The 23,797-nt window shown below is 41.1% G+C and overlaps 1 protein-coding gene across 1 annotated transcript in view; it reads right to left on the bottom strand.

The window, feature by feature from the left end:
- pik3c2b (phosphatidylinositol-4-phosphate 3-kinase, catalytic subunit type 2 beta) overlaps window positions 1-23,797 on the bottom strand; it is a 168,403-nt gene that overhangs the window by 15,473 nt on the left and 129,133 nt on the right. The window contains exons 23-29 of the mRNA XM_072278776.1: window positions 21,700-21,836; window positions 14,327-14,496; window positions 13,742-13,898; window positions 13,536-13,645; window positions 11,328-11,529; window positions 9,677-9,801; window positions 8,978-9,089 (exon numbers count right to left, since the gene is read on the bottom strand). Of these exons, the coding sequence (XP_072134877.1) occupies window positions 8,978-9,089; window positions 9,677-9,801; window positions 11,328-11,529; window positions 13,536-13,645; window positions 13,742-13,898; window positions 14,327-14,496; window positions 21,700-21,836 (1,013 nt within the window). The remainder of the gene's footprint in view (window positions 1-8,977; window positions 9,090-9,676; window positions 9,802-11,327; window positions 11,530-13,535; window positions 13,646-13,741; window positions 13,899-14,326; window positions 14,497-21,699; window positions 21,837-23,797) is intronic.

The following is a 23,797-nucleotide window of genomic DNA, read 5'->3' as shown; positions in this document are numbered from 1 at the left end:
GCTCTTTAAATAACTGCTATTCATTTTCAGTTGTGCCTTTACTTGAGATAAGATGAGCCCTTAAAGGGTGGTGAGTTTTACATCAGTCGCAGGAAAGTTAATAAAAAAGGATTCTGTGAGACAAAATTTATTTGCATTTGGAAATGGACAGTCAGTAGTGCTTTGATTGTGAGAAATTATACACCTACTAATTTGACTGAGTTTTTTTTTTGAAGAGGAACCAAAAGAATGTTGTCTTAATAGGCCTTAGACAAGGTCCCACATGGTATATTGGTATGGAAGGTTAGGACACAAGGGATCGAACGTAAGCTGGACAAGTGGATACTGTGACGAGAATACACATAGATTAAGATGTTAGCTGTCCTGTGCTAACAAGACCCTGGAAGCGGTGCGTCTCCCACAAGTCGGTGGGAAGTTTTGGAGGGCTGGTCGCGGGACCAAGCCATAGACGCACAGGGTGGAAAGGCATGATCAGCGGGAACCTGGTGTGTGTCCGCCCTTGCCTGGATGCCAGGTTCACTGCAGAGAAACGATCATATCTGGAAACGGAGGGGTCACGGTCAGTGACCTCAGAAGACATCACAAAGGGCTCGCCCGAAAGCTGACTGCAAAGAATATCGAAGGTCTGTGTGGAAGCAGTTTGAATATTCATTCGTTTTGCTCTCTCTCTCCTTCCCCCCACTGTCCATCTTCCATGGCAGTGATTACGGTGAACTGAACTGAACTCAATTGAACTGAACTTTGCGTCACTTTGAAACTGGTCATTTACCCCTAGACGACGATAGATTGATCCTGTTATCTTAATTCTGTGTACCTGTGTGTTTATCATTGCTGAACTGTTGCATTTATTATCCTTTTGATTAGAGTACTGTGTTGCTTGTTTCTTTAATAAAACTTTCCTAGTTCTAGTAATCCAGACTCCAACTGAGTGATCCATTTCTGCTGGTTTGGCAACCCAGTTACGGGGTACGTAACAATACAAAATTGATTTGGTGATAAGAGCAAAAGGGTGATAGTGGAGGGTCGTTTCTCAGATTGGAAGACTGTGAGCTGTGGTGTGCCACTAGCCTTCATGTTGTTTGTTGCATATATTACTGATTTGGTTGAGAATGTGAGAATCATGACTGTATAGTGGACAGTAAAGATGGTTGTCCAAGATTATAAAAGGATATAGATCAACTAGGAAAGACGGCCAAGGAATAGCAGACAAAATTTAACTTGGACAAGTGCAGAGCAATGGATGCATTTTGGGAAGATAAACCATGGCGAATAGGATGATTCTGGGGTGTGTTGATGAATGAAGAACTTGGATGACTAGTACGTAGGTAACACACATAGACATTGCTGAAGATGGCATATGGCTTGCTTGCGTTTATGGGCCAAGGCATTGAATAAAGAGATGGGATGTCATGTTACAATTGAATAACTGTTTGTTTATGCCATATTGGTGTATTGCGTGTATCTCTGACCCTCATACCACAGGAAAGAAGCGATCAAGCTAAGAACAGTGCAGAGAAGATTCACAAGGATGCCTGGATTAAAGGTCCTGAGTTATACGGAGAGAATGCTTAGGATAGAGGTGATTTCTTTGGAGAGAAGGAGGCCAGAGACCCAAAGGTGACATGATAGAAGTATGTAAGACGTAGAGGCCAAATAGTTGGAGTTAATTTCTCACTGTGTGCACGGTGTGTAAAACTAGAAGGCACAATTTTAAAGTGCGAGGTAGGAAGTTTAAAGGAGATCTGAGGGGGTAATTTTTTAAATTTTTTAATTATTTTTACACACAGAGAATAGCAGGAATCTGGAATAAGCCGCTGGAAGTGGCGATAGATACAAGAACAGGAACAGTAACAATACTTTAGAGACATTCGAACAGGTATTTGAATGAGCAAGGCGTAGTAGTATATAGAACTATGCAAGCAACTGGAATTCACACAATTAAACCTGACAGTCAGCCTAGATGTGGAAAGCTGAAGAGAATGTTTGCTATACAATTCTATACTCTATCATCATCATCAAATGCCTGTTAAGCCACTGGTATTTAGGGCAGAAATATAGGATTCTTCATTGCTGTTTCTATAACAGGTTTTTTACCATTCAGGGTTGTTAGCCCTGAGCTGAACCCGTGAACCTGGAGGACTGGTGGACCACTCTCAGTCTGGCCTCTACCCTTTGACCTGTTTGGCATGGGTGACCCTACTAAGCGCCAAATCACAGGGCTCTGATTCCAGCCAACATAGCTCCCCAAGTCATTCAGTCACGCAAACTCCAAACCCTATGACAAGGTTGTGATTCTCTTGGAGGTCTATAACTCTATACTTGCCTTCATTTGCTCTGACCCTCCAAAGAATTCATGGTACCAAACCCACACACCCATTATGTGTTTCCTTGGGCCTTGCCTTGGAACATGCTGAACATTTTTAAAAGGCTTATGGGAACATTAAGAAATAGGAGGCCACTTAATCTACAAAGCTGCTCCACCTTTCAATGAGGTAGTGTCTGACCTTCAATCACTTACATGATATTGTTCCATAGACCTGGTTATACTGCTAACAAACATCGATTGATTTACACTTTCAATTGTTTACTGTGCCTACAGAACTATTTCCACATTCCAATCATCCTCTGTCATCTTAGCTTAACCTTGCTTAACTGCAATTTTAAGATTTCTTTAAATCTGAAATCCGCCCACCAACATCCTGGAAGAGGACCCAGGAATTTGACTTCACTCAATTTAGAATGGGGATTCCCTGCAATGTTTTACACAATGCAGGATCATGGGGTGTTTCCGAAAGCAGTTAGCTCTGCCCAATTCATGAGGCAGCACCATGAGTCAACAACTGGGAAGTGAACTTGAGTTTATAAGCATCAGAAATAATGAAGCAGATTAATTATGAATCAGGTGTTCCCAACCTTTTTTAAGCCATGGACCAATACCATTAGGCTAGTTGTCAATGGACCCCATGTTGGGAACCCCTGCTTTAGGTAAAAGATGTGCTCTCCAGAACAATTATGCACAGACAAACCCCTGTCATCGCCTGAACTTATAATTTTGACATTTATGTACTGTTGACTACTCTCTCAACTAGACTACAACAAGGGAGTTTACAATATAAAACTGCATCCCTTGCCAATAAAACAGGTACAGTAGTTCTGTGTGTACTGTTCACAGAATATGTCTATTGGGATGGCAGGTGTTTATTTAAAGGCATTTACATTCTTCAGCAGAGCAGCTGTGCCAGACTCTAAACAAAGATAAGAGCAAGATGCCTGATGCAGCTCACACAGCACAGACTGAACTCCAATTTTAAAAACACTAATTTCTCGAGGCTGGTGAATCAGCGGCAGGGTTTGACTGAACAATCACGGATAGAATCAGATGGCAGGACTTCCTAAAATGCACAAGTTGTTCTGGCCGATTTACTTCTCAATGTTGCTGAAGCAAAATTTTGATCACAAGCATCACACTGTAGTTTGAGTCAACTTGTTGTATTAAAAATTGTCTGCCAACTGGCTCCATTACAACAAAGTTCAAAGTAAATTTTATTATCAAATTACATACATCACCATATACAACCTCAAGCTTCATTTTCTTGTGGGCATACTCAATAAATCTATAGAATAATGACCATGGCAGAATCGATGAAAGCACCCTACTAGGGCATTGAACCAGAGTGCAGAAGACAACAAACCGCAAACACAAGAAGAAATAATAATAATAAGTGAATAAGCAATAAGTATTGAGAACATGAGATGAAGAGTCTTTGAAAGCAAGTCTATAGGTTGTGTGAACATGTCAATGATGGGGCTACACTTTAGAATTACACTTACTTGACATAAAGAATCATGGGAAATTAAGGCCGTAGAAGTACTGTATAAATGCAAGTACTTCAGTGACTGAGAATGAAAAGCCAATTAGCTGTAGAAGGAGATTCTTTCAGAAAGGAAGTGGTTACTTATAATGAGCTGATATAAATGAGTGGCTTAATCTATCCTGCAGGATTTTTTTTAAGAAAGATCCTTCTTACATCTTAAGCCATTTCCTGTAATCATCTTCCTGGAAAGCAGAAATAATTGAACTTGTCAATATTCGGACATGATCAAACTGCACAGAAGTAGAATATATTTATAGCTGGTTTATAGTTAGGCTCGGATCTTTTACTTAGCCAATTTCCTAATGGGGTTACTAGGATCACTGAAGCATTTAGTTGACAAAAGCTGTGTTTAACACAAGTTATAGGTTGTAGAAATTCTGTTATTAAAAAAGTCTGAATTACTATATTCTTAAAGCTATATTCAAAGCTATAAATACATTTCCATTATTATATATTATCCAGTTCAATATAATGTATAAAGTATACTATATTTATATGGGAAAAATTTGTGAGCATTCGCAGACCCAAAAAATAACCTACCAAATCATGTCAAGTAACACATAAAACCTAAAATAACTGTAACATATAGTAAAGTATAATACTTTTAATAATTTAAAGCATACAATACTTTATACAATATAAAGTATAAAGTACATCAGAAAATGTCTTAAAACCTTATGATGTGTTTTAACTGACTCAAGTAAACTGTATATCTAGCAGATTTATGGCACTGCTCTTGTTAAATACAGTGCTTGTTGATAATAGAAGCAAGCAAACAAGATATTATATCCAGTTTAAATAACACTCCTCTAGCACCTATCCAGCTTAAATAACACTCCTCTAGCACCAGATTTAGATCAAACGGACCTTAACTGATTAGAAATAAGTTTTAAGATGTAGTACTTAGCTATTGCACTTTAGTACGTAAAGATTGCGTTGTAGTGCTTAAAGATTATACTTTACATACAATCAATGTATAAAAGTTTCCCCCGCCATCCAAAGGTACAGCATTCCTATGAAACGGTTTGTAAGCCAGAATGTCGTAAAGCCAAGAAGCAATTACCATTTATTCATATGGGAAAAATTTGTGAGCATTCGCAGACCCAAAAATAACCTACCAAATCATGCCAAATAACACATAAAACCTAAAATAACAGTAACATATAGTAAAAGCAGGAATGATATGATAAATACACAGCCTATATAAAGTAGAAATACTTCTCTACAATCATTGCCGCACTGTTCTCCATAGCGAAAATCGCATGCAAGTGCTCTTGGCAGAAACACTGTCTCCAGTAACCTTTAAGCTATGAAGCTGCCAAATCATACCAAGTAATGCATAAAAATACACAGTCTATTTAAAGTAGAAATAATGTATGTACAGTGTAGTATCACTTATCGGAATCGGGAAGACATCGAGCACACTGATGACAGTGTGTTAGGCTGAGCCGTTGGAGGTTGGGGTGGTGCAGTGGTCCCCACCCTCCAGGCCGCAGACCGATACATTGCTGCGAAGCATGCAGCGGTCCAGCGGTAGCCAGGATGCACCCAACACACCTTTAAGAAAAAAGCCGAAATAAACAAGCTAATTAATTAGGTGCCGCCCAGCACGTAAAAGTCGGCCCAGATCAGAGGCTACGCAATCGGCAATCGCCTCTGATCTGGGCCAACATTTACATGCCAGGCAGCACCTAATTAATTAACTTGTTTATTTCGGCTTTTTTCTTAAAGATGTGTTTGGTGCGTCCTGGCTACCGTTGCATTCTCCGCGGCAATGCATCAGTCTGCGGCCCGGGGGTTGGGGTGGTGAGACATGAGGGTGTCATCTCGTCGTCGTCTCTTTCCATTAGGGCAGGAAGGTCATCTTCTTCTATGTCTGCCTGCCTCAATGTCGAAGGTCGAGGTTCGTCATCTGCTGTGGCTGATGTAGAAGGCTTGCTTGACTGCTTAGCCTTGCGCATTTTTCTATCATACAGTTCTTTGTAAGCACTCAAACCATCTTGCAAATATGGCCTAAACCTACGTACCCTTTCAAAATTGAAGTCATACTTTTCTGCAATCACTGTTGTCGATTGCAGCAAAAATCTCACGCAGTTGCTTCACCTTCAGTTCCTGGATGACTTCATTTTCGCTACTGCATTCGGTTTTGATTGTTATCTTTTCCTCTTCCAATTGCATCAGTTCTTCATGGTCATGGTCATGGGATGCCAAAACCTCTTCAACATCATCTTCGTCAACTTCCACAAGCCAAACTCACTTTGTCCTTACTTTATTCACCATGATTGAAACACTTAATTATGTCTAGTTTTACGCTAAGTGTAACACCCTTACGAGCTCTTTTAGGCTTTTCCGATACCTTAGAACTCATCTTGCTAATGGCTGCTCACAGGCACGTGTTTAAGCAATGCCGGCGAGAATGCCGTTCCAGGGGAGGTGCAGCTGCTCGGGATAACTAACAGATAACTAATGTAAGTCTTTCATAACAGTGAGGTTTCGTAAAGCGGAGGACACCCGTAGATATCTTTCGAGTATGCCATGCATGCTATGCTCTGTCCGTTTTGTCTCTAGGTGGCACACTGGTGGGATTCCCCATTAAATGAGCAAGACACACACACAGACCGAGCCTTGAACTGCACATCCACAAGATGGAGTTTCAGAAGATCTACTTCCCCATAGCTGAAGCACAGCTACAGTAACTTTCAAAGCCTTTATAGAATGAAAAACCTCCCTCAGCTTTTGATTAAAATTAGGTGTTTGTACTGTATCATTTATTTGGCATCCTCTTACTTTTTTCACAACAAAATCCTTTTGGTTTTCATGCATTTTAAAAAGAAATCTGACCTTGCAATCAGTGCTAATAATAATATTTCAGTAATAATTCTAAATTGGTATTCTTCATCCCCTCACACATTAGCTTAGAGGGAATGCACCTTAAAGCAAAGTTAAATCAAATTGTCCTGGAGTCAAACACATTGAAACACAGGTCACATGGATGACCAAAATAAAACAGTAAACAGATTACCAAATTTTTGTGCAGAAAATTGGACGTTGTTATTTGATGACATTTCTGGAATAAATATGACAGCCACTACAGCATCAACTTCTCTCAATCCAAGTTCTGACACTGGCTTGAAGATTAAATAATCACTGACCCCACCCCACCCCTGGCTCACCCATTTTCTTTGCTGTTCTGAAAGAGCAGTCACCTTGGTTCCAGTGAAGTGCCAACACTGGGGGTCTTATATATAGAACAGTACAGTATAAAAATAGGCCCTTCAGTCCACAATGCCTCTACCAATCAGCTTGATGTCAATATCTTTTGTCATAGATTATCACTTTTGTTAAAATGACGTCATCTGATGACATCTATTCTTTAATAAATCAATGATTTTCAGGAAGCTATTGTTAAGCAATGTACTTTCCCTTTGCCCCTTCAGGCATTCTCTCTTTATCCACCATCCTATTCCTTTTCCGGCCTCCTTTCTATCTCTGCTCAGGCACATTATTTGCATCAGTGATTTCCACAATGCAAGCTCTTTAGCTGTACTCAATACTCAAATTCAAACACTCGCAGCAATATTCAAATACTCGCAGCAAGCAGCAAACGGCAGATGGAACTCTGCAGGTCAAGTAGCATCTGTGAAGGCAAACAGCTGGTCGATGCTTTGGATCAAGACCTTGCATCGCAACCAAACTATTTTCATTTCCCTTTCTCTCAAACCTCCTGGTTATCTGATTATTGTCCTACTTCCTATTAGTTTCACTTTTCCAGTTTCCATTTCCACTGACCATCGCCCCCCTCCCACAAAACCTCCTTTAACTTGATCTTCTAATTTCTGCCCATTCACCTCTATGCATACCCCACCTGAACTTCTAACTTTCAAGTAACTCTCACAATCCTCTTTCAGTCATCGTCTGATTAGGGTGGTTAAGACGGCATTTGGTGTGTGGCCTTCATCAGTCGGGGGATCAGGTTCAAAAGCCACAAGGCGATTGTAGCGGTTACTTGAAGATAACAGAGTCTAAGCACGGGGATTGGCACTCTATGATGTGCTCCAAATAACGAAGTTCCAAAGTTCAAAAGAGAATGTTCGATCCTTTAAGAAACCAGCAAAGATAAACAATCTTGTGGCTATAATGTCTAAGGAAACTAAAAACCAATGATATAACGAAATAAGCAGTCTAATAATGATATAATGGTGATCTGGTGGTAGCGTTCGTGTTAGCAGTCAACAAAAAAAATATTTCCCTGTGGCCCACTTCCTGGCTCCAACCAGACTAAACTGAACTTAAAGAAAGCGTAAATACATAACTATACTCTAGTCACTTCCACCACACCCCAACCCACGTGACAAATTACCCATAATAAACACGCAACCACAAAATACAATACAGACAGAAGATAAATATATGGTTCCTACAGTAATGTTACAGCTCTACAGAAACATGGTTAGACCCCACTTGGGGTATTGTGTTGTGTTCAGTTCTGGTTGCCTCATTATAGGAAAGATGTAGAAAGGGTACAGAGGAGATTTACTAGGATGCTGCCTGGATTAGAAATGAGATCTTAAGAAGAAGGATTGAGTGAGCTAGGGCTTTTCTCTTTGGAGTGACAGAGGATAAATGGTGACTTGATAGAGCTGTAACCAGAGTTGACAGCCAGCACCATTTTTGCAGCATGACAATGGCTACTACTAGAGACAACCTTTTAAGGTGATTGTAGGAAAGTATGGGGCTGGATATCAGAGGTAGGTTTGTTCGTTTTTACATAGAGTGTAAGTGGACGGAACACACTGCTTGGGGTGGTGGTAGAGGCAGATACATTGGGACAATTAAGAGACTCTTAGATGACACGGATGAAAGAAAAGTGGAGCGCTATGCAGGAGGAAAGGATTAGATTGATGATGGAGTAGATTAAAAGGTCAGCGCAACATTGTGGACAGAAGGGCCTGTACTGTGCTTTAATGTTCTACACTCCCTTACTTCAGCCTCCAGCTAAAGTTGTGGCAACATCACAGGAAATCTAATGGCAAATAGTTACAGCTCCAGCTGATGATGACATCTGGTTTCTGCTGATGTTCGATCAGATGGAGGATGCTCACCTCAGCCACTTCAGGAGGAGAGTGGATTAAGTGCCAGATGTAACCATCCAGTTCCTCCTTGCGTCTATCTGCCATCGCTGTCCCTCGGCCGAGCACAAACCTGCTCGGGAAGCTGTGAACAGAAATAATACTGGTAAAGTCACAGCCACATACCAGAAGTAAAATCATAATGAGACATTTATGATTTTAGGGTAATAGTGGAGGCCTAGCATTACAGAAATGGTAACAAAGGAGTGATAATTATTCCACCCTTTCTGCTTGTTTCGTTTCTCTTTACTAGTTGCACATTCAAAGATCGCTCACTTCGACTGAAACAAAATTCACAGTTTGATCCCAAGAGTACTATAAAAATATATTAGCATTTCTGCAACATTTAAGAGAAGTTTGGATAAGTATGTTTATGGGAGGAGTATGAAGTGCTATGGTCCAGGTGCGTGTCGATGAAACTAGGCAGAAAAACAGCTCAGCACAGACTAGATGGGCCAAATGGTCTGTTTCTGTACTGTAGTACTCTAACTCTACTTTCACTCTTCACTTTCTACAAAATGATTTTCTTTCTTCTCCCAAAAAATTGATTTAGTGTGGAGCTCATTCAAATAATGACATTCTAATTTTTGCATTTATCAGAGAATGAATTAGGGCAAAAGTGAATGACAGATGTTTACTAGGACACACCCAAAATCCCTGGCAACTTCCTACCTTGGCAGTTTCGATGACGGGAAAATGAGGCGGAGTTTATTGTGGAGCTCATGAAATTCCTCAAAGGTTCTCAGTATGAACGTAGCATCGTGCTGTCCTTCTCGCTCCACTTTCACAACGTAAGCCTTAAAGAAGAAAATACGAGCACTGTTAATCCGAAGCTTTTTCCACCAACACTTTGAAGCTTGTGTCCCTGGTGCGAGAGAAGCAGCTTAAGAAGACTCTTAGGAAGGTTTGAATTATAATTGGCTCCTATAGGGACTTGAGGCTGAAACTGACAGATCTTTGTTGGGGAAAAAGTTTCATAGGACATGGAATCAAAGTGGATTGATGGAGACAAAATACAGACCAACTAAGATCTGACAGTGGAGTTAAGGCTGAGTCATACTTGTGCGTACCAGCTTACGCTGTAGCTTACGCAAGTGGGCTACGCTGTTGCAAGCATTTATACTTGTGCATTGGTGTGTCTGCATCTCTCTGCAATTCACCGCCAAAACGCTAGTTGGCGGTGGGGTTTCTATGCCACTCAATGAAACTCAACACGAAGAAACTCAAACTTCAAACAATGGTGACTGAAACTGAAGGAGAGTGAATTTTCTGTGCTTGTCCAGCCTCTGAGAGACATGGAAGAGGAAATGCATTTCAAATATTTTCAGATGTTGGCAGGTAGATTTGACGATTTCGTTCATCGTCTCCAACCATTTATTTCGCATCAGTGTATGCGCAGTATACTCAGAGAGTGGCAATCACCATTCGAATTTTAGCTTCAGGTCGAAGTCAAAAGGCTGTATCAGCTAGCTACAAGCTGGCATCAAGCACAAGGTCCTCCATAATTTCGGAGGTTTGTAAAGCTTTATGGAAAGCATTGCAGCCAGAGTTCCTTCCCTGCCCTTTAGTTGCCCAATGGGAAGATATTGCAGCATAGGAGGAAATGCGATGCTACCAAGCGGACCAATCACAGTTGTTTGGTCTGCGTCATCGCGACGCGTAGTTACATTTTGGGAGAGGTGCGCATTAGGCTACAGCATAGGGTTCGGCCTATAGTACAGCGTAGGGTACGCGGCTACACAACGCACAAGTATAAATCAGCCTTAACACTCACAAAATGTTGCAGGAACTCAGGAGGTCAGGCAGCATCTATGGAGAGAAATAAAGAGCTGATGTTTCAGCCTGAGCCCCTTCACTGGGGCTCTATGCCTCAGCCCTTGATTCCTTACTCCTCTCCATAGATGCTGCTTGGACTTCTGATTTGCTCCAGCATTTTGTGTGTGTTACTCTGGATTTCTAACAAGTGCAGAATCCCTTGTGCTTAAGAACTAATACCAGAAGGCTTTTGATGGGCTGAATGCTCTAGATCAGGGTTTCCAATGTTTTTTTTGTGCAATGGACCCTTACTACTGGGAACCCCTGTTCTACATCAACTCCTTTAGGCTAAATTACTGTAGCTATCAAGATAAATCTCATAGGCCTCAGTTTGACCATCCCAGGTCAATGTTTTTGTATTTATAGACTAGAACCATGGTTTAATAATTAAAAGGTACAAAGTGGATCCACATCAAAGCTGGTTCTGTGGATCTGGATGTAGATAAATGCATGTGTACAGAAATACAGGTTTAAAAACATTTACTACAGGTACAGGGAAATTACTTACATATCCTTTAGTGGGGTTAAATATCTTTTGATGTTGACACACAAACACTTCCTTGATCTTCCCATCGGTTTTCATCGTGAATGTTTTGGGAGCAAAGGAGAGTGCTGGATGTTCATCGCTTCCAGCAAACTTCATCTGGGCCAGGTTGTGAAGGAAGAAGTTGAGCTTGGTTGCGACACTACCAAGACTCGATTCGATTAGCCTAAAGGCAGAACAGTATTTTAGAGTACTCAGTACAAGGGACCATTTCATGCAAGTACATTTTTATGTTCCACAAAGGCTCCTCTACATCTTTTCATTTAGCCCAACCAACATTGCTTTCAACAATAGCCATTCCTACCAAAACCCAGTTTCTGCCATACAGCTGAAAACCTCTTTAATTCAGAATCAGGTTTAATATCACTGATATATGCTGTGAAATTTGTTGCTTTGTGACATTACAGTGCGATACATGAAAATATAGAATAAATTATGATTAATGTAACACTGAGAATTTATAAAGCAATGGTGAGGCCTCATTTGGAGTATTGTGAACAGCCTTGGGGCCCATTATCTTAGAAAGGATATGCTGAAACTGGAGAGGATTCAAAGGAAGTTCACAAAAATGATTCCAGGATTGAATGTCTTGTCATATGAAGACCATCTGATGGATCTAGGCCTGTATTCACTGTAATTCAGAAGAATGAAGGGTGACCTCAATAAAACCTATTGAAAGGCCTCGATAGAATGGATGTGGAGAGGATGTTTCCAATGGCGGGAGAATCTCAGACCAGAGGACACAGCCTGAGAATAGAGGGGTGTCATTTTAGAACGGAGATGAGAAGGAATTTCTTTAGCTAGAGAGTGGGGAATCTGTAGAATTCTTTGCCACGGCAGCTGTGGAGGCCAAGTCTTCATGTATATTTAAGGCAGAGGTTGATAGGTTCTTGAATGGTCAGGACATGAAAGGACACGGGGAGAATGCAGGAGACTGGGGCCGAGACGAAAATTGGATCAGCCACGATGAAATGGTGTAGCATAGTCAATGGTCTAAATAGCCAAATTCTGTTCTTACATCTTATGGTCTATTAAGAAATATGTACAAGCAGTGCAAAAAGAGAACAAAGTAATGATGTGGGTTGGTTCATTGTCCGTTCAGGTGGCAGAGGGGTAGAAGCTGTTCCTTAAACATACATGAGCTGTTTCTAAAACTTCAGCATCCATGAATGACTATTAAATTCTTTCCAGTAGATGACAGATCAGCATGGCAGTCCTTGCCTTTTGTTTTCCTTTTAGTGAAGTTTAGGGAAGAAAATTGGATTTTGTAAAATAGAGCAGAGAAATCTCAGCATTGACAAGCAATTGGGTGAACTCAGCGGGTTGAACAGCATCTGTGGCAGGTAAGGATCTGCCAACATTTTGACCCAAAATGTCAGCGGTTCTTTCCCCTCCCCCACCTCAGTGCTCAACCCACCGAGTTCCTCCACCAGATTGTGTGTTATTCCAGACTGCAGCATCTGCACGTGTTTGAGTTGCCAATCTCAGGACCAATGGAAATTAATAGACTCAGTGGCTACTTTATTAGGTACACCCTGTACCTCTGGGTCTTCTTGTGCTGTAGCCCATCCACTTCAAGGTTCAACGTGTTGTGCTTTTAGAAATGCTCTTCTGCACACCACTGTTGTAACACACGGTTATTCGAGTTACTGTCACCTTCCTGTCAGCTCGAACCAGTCTGGTCATTCTCTTTTGACCTCTGTCATTAAAAAGGCATCTTCACCCACATAACTGCCACTTACTGGATATTTTTTGCTTTTTATCAGCATTCTCAAAACTCTGGAGCATGGACCAATGCCAATAAGCAAGGAGTCTGTGGACCCCAGGTTGGAAACCCTTGCTCTAGAGACTGTTGTCCATGACAATGCCAGGAGATCAATAGTTTCTGAGATACTAAAACCACTCTGTCTGGTACCAACAATCACCCCATGGTCAAAGTCATTTATATCACATTTCTTCCCCATTCTGATGTTTGGTCTGAACAACAACTGAACCTCTGATCATGTCTGCATGCTTTTATGCATTGAGTTGCTGCCACATGATTGGCTGATTAGATATTTGCATTAACGAGCAGCATACAATGTATCCGAGTGTACAAGTCTTGCTAGCAACATCCATATCCAGTGAAGGAATAAGTGATTACTAAAATCTGATTTCAATTAGAATTCCCACCTTGTGAAATAGGTGGTAGCCTGAGCCTCTGACTCTTGTGGTCGAAGGGCGTCATAAACATATTTCAGGTCATGGACATCAGACAGCTCTGGAATTCCACAGGAAAGCATCTGCAGGGAGAAAAGAGATCAAGCTATTCCAAAATCTTTGATTTATCAAAGAAAAATCAATACTTTCTTGAGCAAGTCTAATGCACATCTTCATACCAGTCCCAGGAGATTGAGGAACAGGTCAGTGTGCTTGCGGATGAGATTGTATGCCTGACAGCATAGGTCAACAAAGTCATGAAACCGGCTGGAGGGTTTGTCACCACCATTAATGACATAGGCCATGTCCGAGGTGAAAACGAATGGAGCCCGGTCTCTATGGAATTAGAAGGTGAGAATGTTATAAGCACTAGAATATATTTTTGTACATTTATACATTTGCTGAAGTATTGAAGGATATATTAGGAAGATAACTGAGTACAGGAATCCCCTTCATAACAACTGGCTGGGTTATGGAAACTTGTCCTTACAGAATCCACAAATCACGGAAGTTAGAAATTTTAAATAAGGAATGAAATTTGCTTTCATGAAATTTATGTAGGGGGATAAAAGTAAATAAACACAAAATTTATGTTTTTCAACTGCACTTCTTGATGAATGCACAGATTATGTGGCTTCTCTTTCTGGAAAATTATGGTATTTCTACAAACACAAACTCCCTATCCCCAACACAAGCTGCCTGTGCACAGAAATAGTCCATGAGCTATAAATGGGATCATCACTGAAAACCACTTATCTGCTCACCTCTTAAAGTTGCCCAGCATCTGGGCATGTCCAAGAAATTTGCCAAAATCAATATGGAACATATGGCCAGTGGTCTTCAGCATGATGTTGTCATTATGTCGGTCACAGATGCCCAGAACGTAAGTAGCCACACAGCAACCAGCGCAGGAGTAAATGAAATTTTCCACAGCCTGGTGTAGGGTCAGAAAAAGCAGAAAGCAAAACTCAGTGTTGGCCTGTCCTAGATGCCTGAGAAAAGCCCTTCAGAATATAGAACAATATAGTACAGGCCATTCAGCCCACAATGTTGTGCCAACCTTTTTAACATACTATAAGATTAATCTAACTCCCTCCATTTTTCTCTCATCCATGTGCCTATCGTGGAATCGCTTACATATCTCTAATGTATCTGCCTACACCAGCACCCCATCAGTATTTTCTACACATATATCACTCTGTGTTTAAAAAAAACACATCTTTGACATCCCCCTCTATACTTTCCCTCAGTCACCTTAAAATATACCCCCCTCATATTAGTCATTTTAGCCTTGGGAAAAAGTGTCTGGCTGTCCACTTGATTTATACCTTTTATCATCTTTAGGAATAAGCTCCACACTGCTATAGGAACAATACCATTAAACTGGAAAGAGTGCAGAAAAGACTTAAGAGGATGTTTCAAGGAACTGAGTTTATTGAGAGAGGTTGAGCAGCTTACGACTTTATTCATTGGAGTGCAGGAGAACGAGGTGTGGTCTTACAAGAGGTGCATAAAATTATGAAAACCATAGGTAGGACAAAAGCCCACAGCCTATTTCCCAGTGTTGGGGAACCAAGAATTAGATGGAGCAGTTTATGGTGAGAGGGGAAAGATTTAACAGGAACCTGAGAGGCAACTTTTTCACCCAGGTGTTGCTCGGTATGCGGAATGAGCTGCCAGAATAAGTGGTTGAGGTGGGCACATTAACAATATTTAGAAAGCTCTTGGATAGGTTCATGAATAAGAAAGGAACTTTAAAGGGATATAAACCAAATGCAAGCAAATGGGACAAGCTTAGATAGGTATTGTGGTTGGCATGCACTGGTTGGGATGAAGCTGTAGGACTCCATTGGGATGGGATGTTATTTGCATTGTGCACTGATGAGCAAAATTCCAACATCACCAGTCCAAAGAAACAAATCCCAAAAGCAGTACCTGCTTTGTACAGCTACCACACTGAGAACAGGATGATGAAGATGAGAAAGTTGGAATATTGTCAATGAGAGAGCAACAGAGCAAAGGAATTTACTCAAAAAGCATGGGGAGACTGGGTAAGAAAACTACTGTTATATGCTGATAAGGATTGGGCTACAAGTGTGTCAGAAATTTATCCAGGAGGATGAAGTTAAACATTATCAGCAATTACAAGTTAGTTATTAACATCTTTACTCCAGGCCAACAAATCTGCTGAAGGTCATTTCAATCATGCTGACTACGTTGCAATAGAATACAAGGGCAGCAAAATTGCTTCAGGATGGTATTATACAAATGAAACGTGAGAGTTTGAATTTCCCACAATGACCTAACTCAGGTCCCACATCATGAGATTCAAAAGTCCACAAGATATATAAAAAGAATTAGGCCATTTGGCCCATTGAGTCTACTTCATCAATCATGGCAACTTTTTAATCCAACTCCACTCTCCCATTTTTTCTCTGTAACCCTTATTCCGCTTACCAATTGTGATAGATGATAGAAACGGCATCATATAACCGGGTTTTAAACAGTCAGATACAATTTCAGGTCAGTAGAAATACCAGGCTTCTCCGAGAGGACCACAACCTTGTGGTTTGGAGGCTTGTGTGCCTCAATGACCTGGAGAGCTACGCTTTGGCTCTTGGTAGGGTCACCCATGTCAAACAGATCGAAGTGCAGAGGTCAGACTAAGAGTGGCCTACTGGTCCTCCAGGGTCGAGGGTTCAGCTTAGGGCAAACAACCCTGACTGATCAAAAAAAACTATTATGGAGACGGCAATGAAGAGTCCTTCTACATCTGTAAGCGGTAGTGAAAGTCAAGAGGAAGCTACTAGCATGATGAAGGAAGCCCTGAATACCTTCAAGACCAAGACCAAAATTGGTTTCTGGAATGTACAAATTATCTACAACACTAGCAAGGTAGCACAAATAACTGATGAAATGTGTTGTTACAATCTACATACTGCATATACTGACGTCAGTGAAAGCAGATGGATAAGGTCTGGCAGACTACAAGTAGCAACTAGTGAAAGTTTTACACTCAGGAAGGGAAGATGGTCAGCATCTTGATGGTGTAGGTGTCATTTTGAACAAAGGCATTGAGAAGTGCTTAGGCTGATGAGAGTAAGATTGAAAGGGAAGCAGGTGAACATGACTGTGATCCATTGCTATACTCCAACTAACAATAGTGACATTGAACAGCTGCAGTTGGAGGTAGAGTTAACACTACACACTGACATAATCATCTTCATGGGAGATCTAAATGCCAAAGCGGGAAACAACTTACACTTCACTCAGGTCATGGGCACACATGGATGTGGGACAATGAATAACGATGATGAAAGAATCGTGGATTCTGTGCCATGAATAATTTGGTCGTAGGATAGACCCTCTCTCTGCACCGTGAAACACACAAACTGACATAGTGCTCACCCAATGGACACAACAAAAAACAGATAGACCATTTGATGATTAAAGGTCGTGGAGACGATCCTTGCAGTACGTAAAGGTGAAGAAAGAAGCAGATAGATACAGGAAGTGACTACCACCTTGTAGCAGTGATGGAATTCAAGCTGAGAAGCACTAGGACCAGAACATATATACAATGATGTTCTGATGTTGAAAAACTCAACGTCTTCAGTGTGAGATCTGCATTCAGCATTCATTTCAGACCAGATTTCAGGCCTTGTAAGACCTTGACGAAGATGCATCCATAGACATTATCAATACAATGTGGAAATAGGTTGCCTCAGTCTTCAAGGAGAGCAGTGAGGATACAGAGCTGGAAAGAACAAAGAATGGATACAGCAGGAAATATGGGCGGTCTTAGAAGAAAGATGGAGAATTAAGAAGTGCTAGTTGCAAAGTCAACATGACTTAAGGTGAAACTTCAAGCAGTAGACAATGAACTAACAAGAAAGTGAAGAGACTTGTAAGAAAGGATAAGAGAGTCTATATGGAAGACCTTGCAGTACAGGTTGAAGCAGCCATTCGAGATGACAAGGGAAATACATACAAGATTTCAAAATTGGTATGTGGAAAGTTCCAGGCCAGATCTGGTGGTCTCATGGGAGATAAGACGGTCTGCTTTTGACAACTGAGAAAAAGCAAGAGAAGCAAGACAGAGTATTTCAGAGAATTACTGAATAAAACTCCACCAAATGAAGAACCTGACATACAAAAAGCAGCAGAGGATCTCAACATCAACATAGATCCACCCAAGACAAGATTGTTACCGTTATTGAATCACTAAAGAACAGCTAAGCTCCAGGACATGACAATTTGAATGCTGAACAGGTCAAAGCTGAACCAAAAGATGCATCAGCCATCCTGCAACCACTGTTTACTACAATCTGGAAATGGTAACAAGTACCCAAGGACTTGACAAAGGGAGTCATTCTAAAGATCCCCAAGAAGGAATTGTTAAGTCGTTGCAACAACTGGTGTGGCATCACACTTTTGTCAGTGCCCAGCAAGATTCTTGCCAAAGTCATTGTCCAACAGTTACAGATGCAGTCCATCTGTGCTTGAGGGAGGACCACTCTGGCTGTGTTGACCAGATCTTCACGCTGCATAACATCAGAGCAGTGCACACAGTGACAGAGCCAAGTAGATGTACATTTCCTGCACTTTAAAAAGGCTTTTGATACAATCCATAGGGAGAGCCTCTGGTCATAATTCTCAGATCATATGGGATCCCTTCCAGAATTGTCCAGCTCATCCAGATTTTCAATGCTAACTTCACCTGCACAGTTGGGATCTGCAGTTTAGGCTTTTAAGTCTAGCTGGGAGTCAAGCCAGACTGTGTAGTGTTGGCGATATTATTTAACCTGGTGATTGACTGGGTTACGAGGCAAACAACGAAAGATAAGCAGCGAGGCATTAGGTGGACTTTATTCTCTATTTTTGGAAGACCTTGACTTTGTGGATGACCTCGCATTACTATCACACACATACAAGAGAAAACTCAGCACCTGAGTACCTTTGGTGGACAGTCTGGACTCAGAATCAGAATTACTATACTGCCAGTATGTGAAACCTACCAGAATTGATTGTTGTTCAGTGTTAAACATAAAACACAGGACAATACCATAACAGACAATACAGTAGCAACAATTTACAAGACAATGGTGCAAAAAGCATGAGCAATCAACAATTAGCAGAGTTGTCACATGCACAAATGTCAATAGTTAAACTTAAAATAACTGAACAAATGAATAGATCATTTGAATAAATGAATAATTGTCAACAGAACAAGGAGGGCAGGTAAGACTATTTAATGGATGTTGTGCAGGGACAGTTAAGGCTGATTTATACTTCTGCGTCAACTCGACGCCATAACCCACGCAAGTAACCGATGCGCGTTGTGAGCATTTATACTTGTGCGTTGGTGAGTCTGCATCACTCTGCAATTCCGGCACGTCACGCATGTGCACACACCTGCCTGTGCAAGGCTTCATGGTCATGGTAGTCTTTCTCGGGGTAAACAAGTTTAAAGCGAGCGTCTTTTTTCATAAAAGCGGAATGCGTCCTCCACAATTTCAGAGGTCTGTAAAGCTTTATGGAAAGCATTGCAGCCAGAGTTCCTTCCCTGCCCTTCAGTCGCCCAATGGGAAGCTATTGCAGCGTAGGAGGAAATGCGATGCTACCAAGCGGACCAATCACAGCTGTTGCGTTCTGTGTTGCCGCGACGCATAGTTACATTTTTGGAGAGGTGCGCGTCAGGCTCTGGCGTAGGGATCCGCATCGGGTTTGCGGCGACGCAGTACTTACAGCGTCGAATTGACGCAGAAGTATAAATCAGGCTTTAGGGTATTACACCTGAGTGAGTTTTGTTGAGAAACTGGATTGCTACAGGAAAGAAGTTAAGAAAGTGATGTGTGGTCCTGGTGGTGACGGACTTGGTGCATCTCCCTGATGGCAATTATTTGGATAGGTGACTGCTCGGGTGGGTGGAGTCAGCAGTAATTTTTCAGCACTTTTCTTTACTCTGACAATGAACAGGTCTAATGTCGATAGCTGACAGCCCATCATCTTCTCCACAGAGTGGACCATACGTTACAATCTGGACTCGAAGAGGTAAGGAGAAGCAGGAAACCAAACGGTGATAGACATGGTCTGAAAACTCTCAATGATGGCTGAGTAATAGTACATCAGGATACACCCTGATATGCTAAGTCTTGCAAGCCAACACAGGAAGAAGAATCTCTGCTGGGCTTTCCTAGTAATGAATGTAGTGTGCTTGCTCACTTCCAGTGTTTTGGTAATGGTATTCCCCAGGAATTTCACTGACTCGACCACAGACATAGCTTACCATTAATTTCCAAGGATGGAGGGCCGGTAGGAGATTGTTGACGGAAGTCAATTCTCATTTCCACTGCCTTGATAGCATTAATCTCCAAGCTGCTACAAGCACACCATGCTTCAAGACAGTTCACCTCTCTTTGATAGCAGGTCACTTCATTATTAGAGATGAGACCAACTACAGTCATGTCATGTGCAAACTTTAGGATTTTAAAGGATTTGTCTGTAGAGGTACAGTCATTTCTATAAAGTGAGAACAGGAGGGGTGAAGGAACACAGCCCTGGGGAAAGCCTCGGCTAATAGACTTTGAATCAGACACGTAGGACACTAGCCTTACAAACTGCTTCCATCCTGTCAGGAAGTTTGTAATCCAATGATAAACACTGTAGGGTACAGACAGCTGGGTTTGCTTGCTGAGGAGCAACTCCAGAACAATAGTGTTGAAAGCAGAGCTAAAATCCACAAGCAAGATCCTGATATAGGTGCTGGGGAGTCCAAATTGTGGAAGAATTTAATGAATGGAAAAGTTAACTGCATCTTCAACTGAGTGATTTGTTTTATAAGCAAACTACAGCAGGTCAAGAAGAGGATTAGTAACGGACTTAAGGTAGGCCAATATCAAAAGGATTTCATAACTATTGGAGTCAGAACAACTGGTCTATAGTCATCAAGCCCAGTGGTCTTATCTTTCTTGGAAGCTGGAACAAGTGTAGCAACTTTAAAGCAGTCCAGAACCCTGGATAATTGCAGGGAGGTGTTAAATATCTCAGTGAAGACAGGTGATCTGCACAGTGCCTTTGAGTACTAGGCAAGACACCATCACGGCCTGTAACTTTCTGTTTTCCACATAGGTTTCAAATGTCCTCTTGCTTCACAGAAAATAGAAGATGGGCTGGAGGGAGGGAGACTAAAATGATGAATGAGGGGATGGTGACATTGGATTGGTTGTGAAAGTGAGGAGATTAGGGGCTCAGCATATCAGGATCAGAGGAACGGAGTAGAGGTAGATGCTGATTGTCCATATCAAACCAGCAATAAAACTGATTGAATTGATTAGACAAAGTTGATGAGGGGCAGGCTCGGGAAGCACTTTAGTTTGAAGTTGGTAAGACTTCGCAGAGAACTTCAGACTGCCCGATGATTGCTGAAGTCTCTCTCTAGCTTTCGCCACTTTTAAAGCTTTATTAAACTTCTGCTTTGCAGAGTGATATTCCTCTCGGTTTCCAGACCTATAGGCATAATCCTTTGCAGATCTGAGAGTTCTCAACTGGATCTCAATATTTCCATTTCTAACTCAGATAGCCAAAATAAAAAAAGTTTAGATTTAAAGCCTCATGCAAATAGATGGAAAATTGTTTGATTTCTCAGGCAAAAAAAAGAGGGCACTACTGTTTTGTTAAGCTGGGATGAGTGTGAATAGAAGCTTGGCAAGAATGCCAAGCTCAGTGTTGGTGTTTGCAAGTTTCCACATAGTCATAGAATACTAGCACACAGAAACAGGTCCTTTGCCTCATCTCATCTTTGCCAGCCTGGTTTTATCCCAGACTGTAGCCCTCTAAACCCCTCTAATCCATGTACCTATCCAAGTTTCTCTTAAATATCACAACTGAACCCACATTCATCACTTCCACTGGGAGCTCATTCACATCACCCACCGAGTGAAGTAGTTCCCCCCTCAGTTTTCCCATAACTATTTCACCTTTCACCCTAAACCTTTGACCTCTAATTCTAGCTTCACCCGACCTGAAGGGAATTGACATAGTTCTATGCAGAAGTGAATGATGTCAGGTGAAAGCCAAGTACAAGGGAATGAGCAAATCCAAAATGCAAAAAAAGAAATTGACAGTTTTTCTTCACCTTTTCATACTCTTCTTCATTTGGGTTGTGTTTCTGTAACCATTCTGCCAACGGATGGTCTTTGAAAGATCCTGTCACCCCATGCTCCACCTGGATTTTCCGCAAGGTCTCTGCATGGGGAATCAACTCCACCATTCCTGAAAAACATGAAAAACAGTGACTGAAAAATGTACACAGCAGGTATGGGCTGTTACCTTGCTAAATCCAGAAGTGGTCGTTGAATCAGGATATTGCATCATTTCCATGGACTGTTCAACTGCTAAACCTTGATTTCATTTTTCTCCTTCATGGTCTCCTTGATGCTGAACTTCGATCCATTGAAACACATTGGAAGTTACCAGATTTAATTCCTACACTGCACAAAGCAGGAAACTGAATGGGAAAGAACTCCCCAGCAACCAAGACATCTTCAAGCAGTGATGCATCAAAAAGATAGCATCCATCATTGAGGATCTCCATCTCCCAGGACACGCCCTCTTCTTATTGCTACCATCAAGAGGAGGTACAGGATACTGAAGGCACATACTTAATTATATAACTATAATTTAGTTTTTATTATTATATACATCTATAACTTACAGTTTTTATTACGTATTGCCATGCACTCCTGCTGCATAACAATAAATTTCACAACATATGTCAGTGATATTAAACCTGATTTTGATTCGAAAGATTAAAAACCTCTATTTCTATGGCATCTTTCACAATCACAGGTCATCCAACAACTTACAATTGATAGGTTACTTTTGAATTGTAATCACAATTCTAATGCAAGAACTGTACCACTTTGCCTGCAAGGTCACGAGAACAGCAATGAAATAATGACTAGTTAATCGATTTTAGCTGCTTTGCTTCAACATAATTATTGGCCAAGAAACTGGGCAAAATATCTGTCTTTCAATGTAGAGCCGCGGGAGATCTTTGACATTTACATGAAAGGCGGTGTTCTTACAACATTAAAGTGCTAAGGTTAAACTTACAATCTCCTGTCACAGGAGCAACAATGCTACTAAGGTGGAAGGCGGTTAACCATCACAGCCCATACAGCACATTATAATTACCCCCAATAGCACTAAACATTAAATGCCCACTGACAGACAACATCCAGGCTCAGAATGGTTACCTTATTGACTTATCAGATGACATCCGACAGAGCCACTATATCAGATATAATCTAAGCAGCCATATCTAGTTAGATTTAGTAATTACCAATGATCTCCAGAGACAGGCCATTGGATGCACTTAATACGATGTACAACTTAAATGTCAAAAGGGACCTTGTAGGGAGTTTGTACGTTCTCCCCATGATTGTGTAGGTTTCCTCAGGGTGTTCTTGGTTTCCTTCCACAGTCCAAAGATGTACCGATTGTTTGTTTAATTGGTCATTGTATATAATAATAATAATAATAATAATAACCACTTTATTGATCCTGAGTGGGAAATTCTTTTGTTACAGCAGCAATATTTAAAAACATACTTGGCAGTGTGCAGACTTAACTAATAATAACGTACAAAATAATATACACAGTAACAATGTATCAATGTGCAATAATAACGTATGAAATAATAAAGCAGAAACTATTGTTCTATGATGTGTGTTCTCCTGATGCACAGAGATGAACTGCTGTATATGCTTATTGCACTTGGTAGGAAAGATTTTCTGCAATGATCCTTATGACAGCGAAGTTGAATGAGTCTGTTCAAAAAGGTGCTCCGCTGCTTATTCAGTAGGTCATAGAGAGGATGTGCTAGATTGTCCATAATGAATAATTGTTTTGTTCAGTGACCTCCTGTCTACCACTAACTCAAAAGAGTCAGGATTGTAACCAAGGATGATCCAGCCTTTTTAATGAGTTTATTTAGTCCTTTTGCTTCACCAACACACACCGAGGGTACTCCTCCAACATAAAGCAGCAAAGACAACTGCACTTGCTACAACAGACTGGTAAAAAATCTACAACATCCTGCTGCACACATTGAAGGACCTCAGCTTCCTTAGAAAACAGAGGCTGCTCATCCCCTTCTTGTAAACAGCCATGGTGCTGTCTTTCCAGTCAAGTCTGTTGTTGAGGTGAACGCCCAAGTATTTGTACTCTTC

The sequence above is a fragment of the Mobula birostris genome, chromosome 14, assembly GCF_030028105.1.
Source record: "Mobula birostris isolate sMobBir1 chromosome 14, sMobBir1.hap1, whole genome shotgun sequence".
In the NCBI taxonomy this organism is placed as follows: domain Eukaryota; kingdom Metazoa; phylum Chordata; class Chondrichthyes; order Myliobatiformes; family Myliobatidae; genus Mobula; species Mobula birostris.
This window is presented reverse-complemented; position numbering and strand designations above follow the sequence as displayed.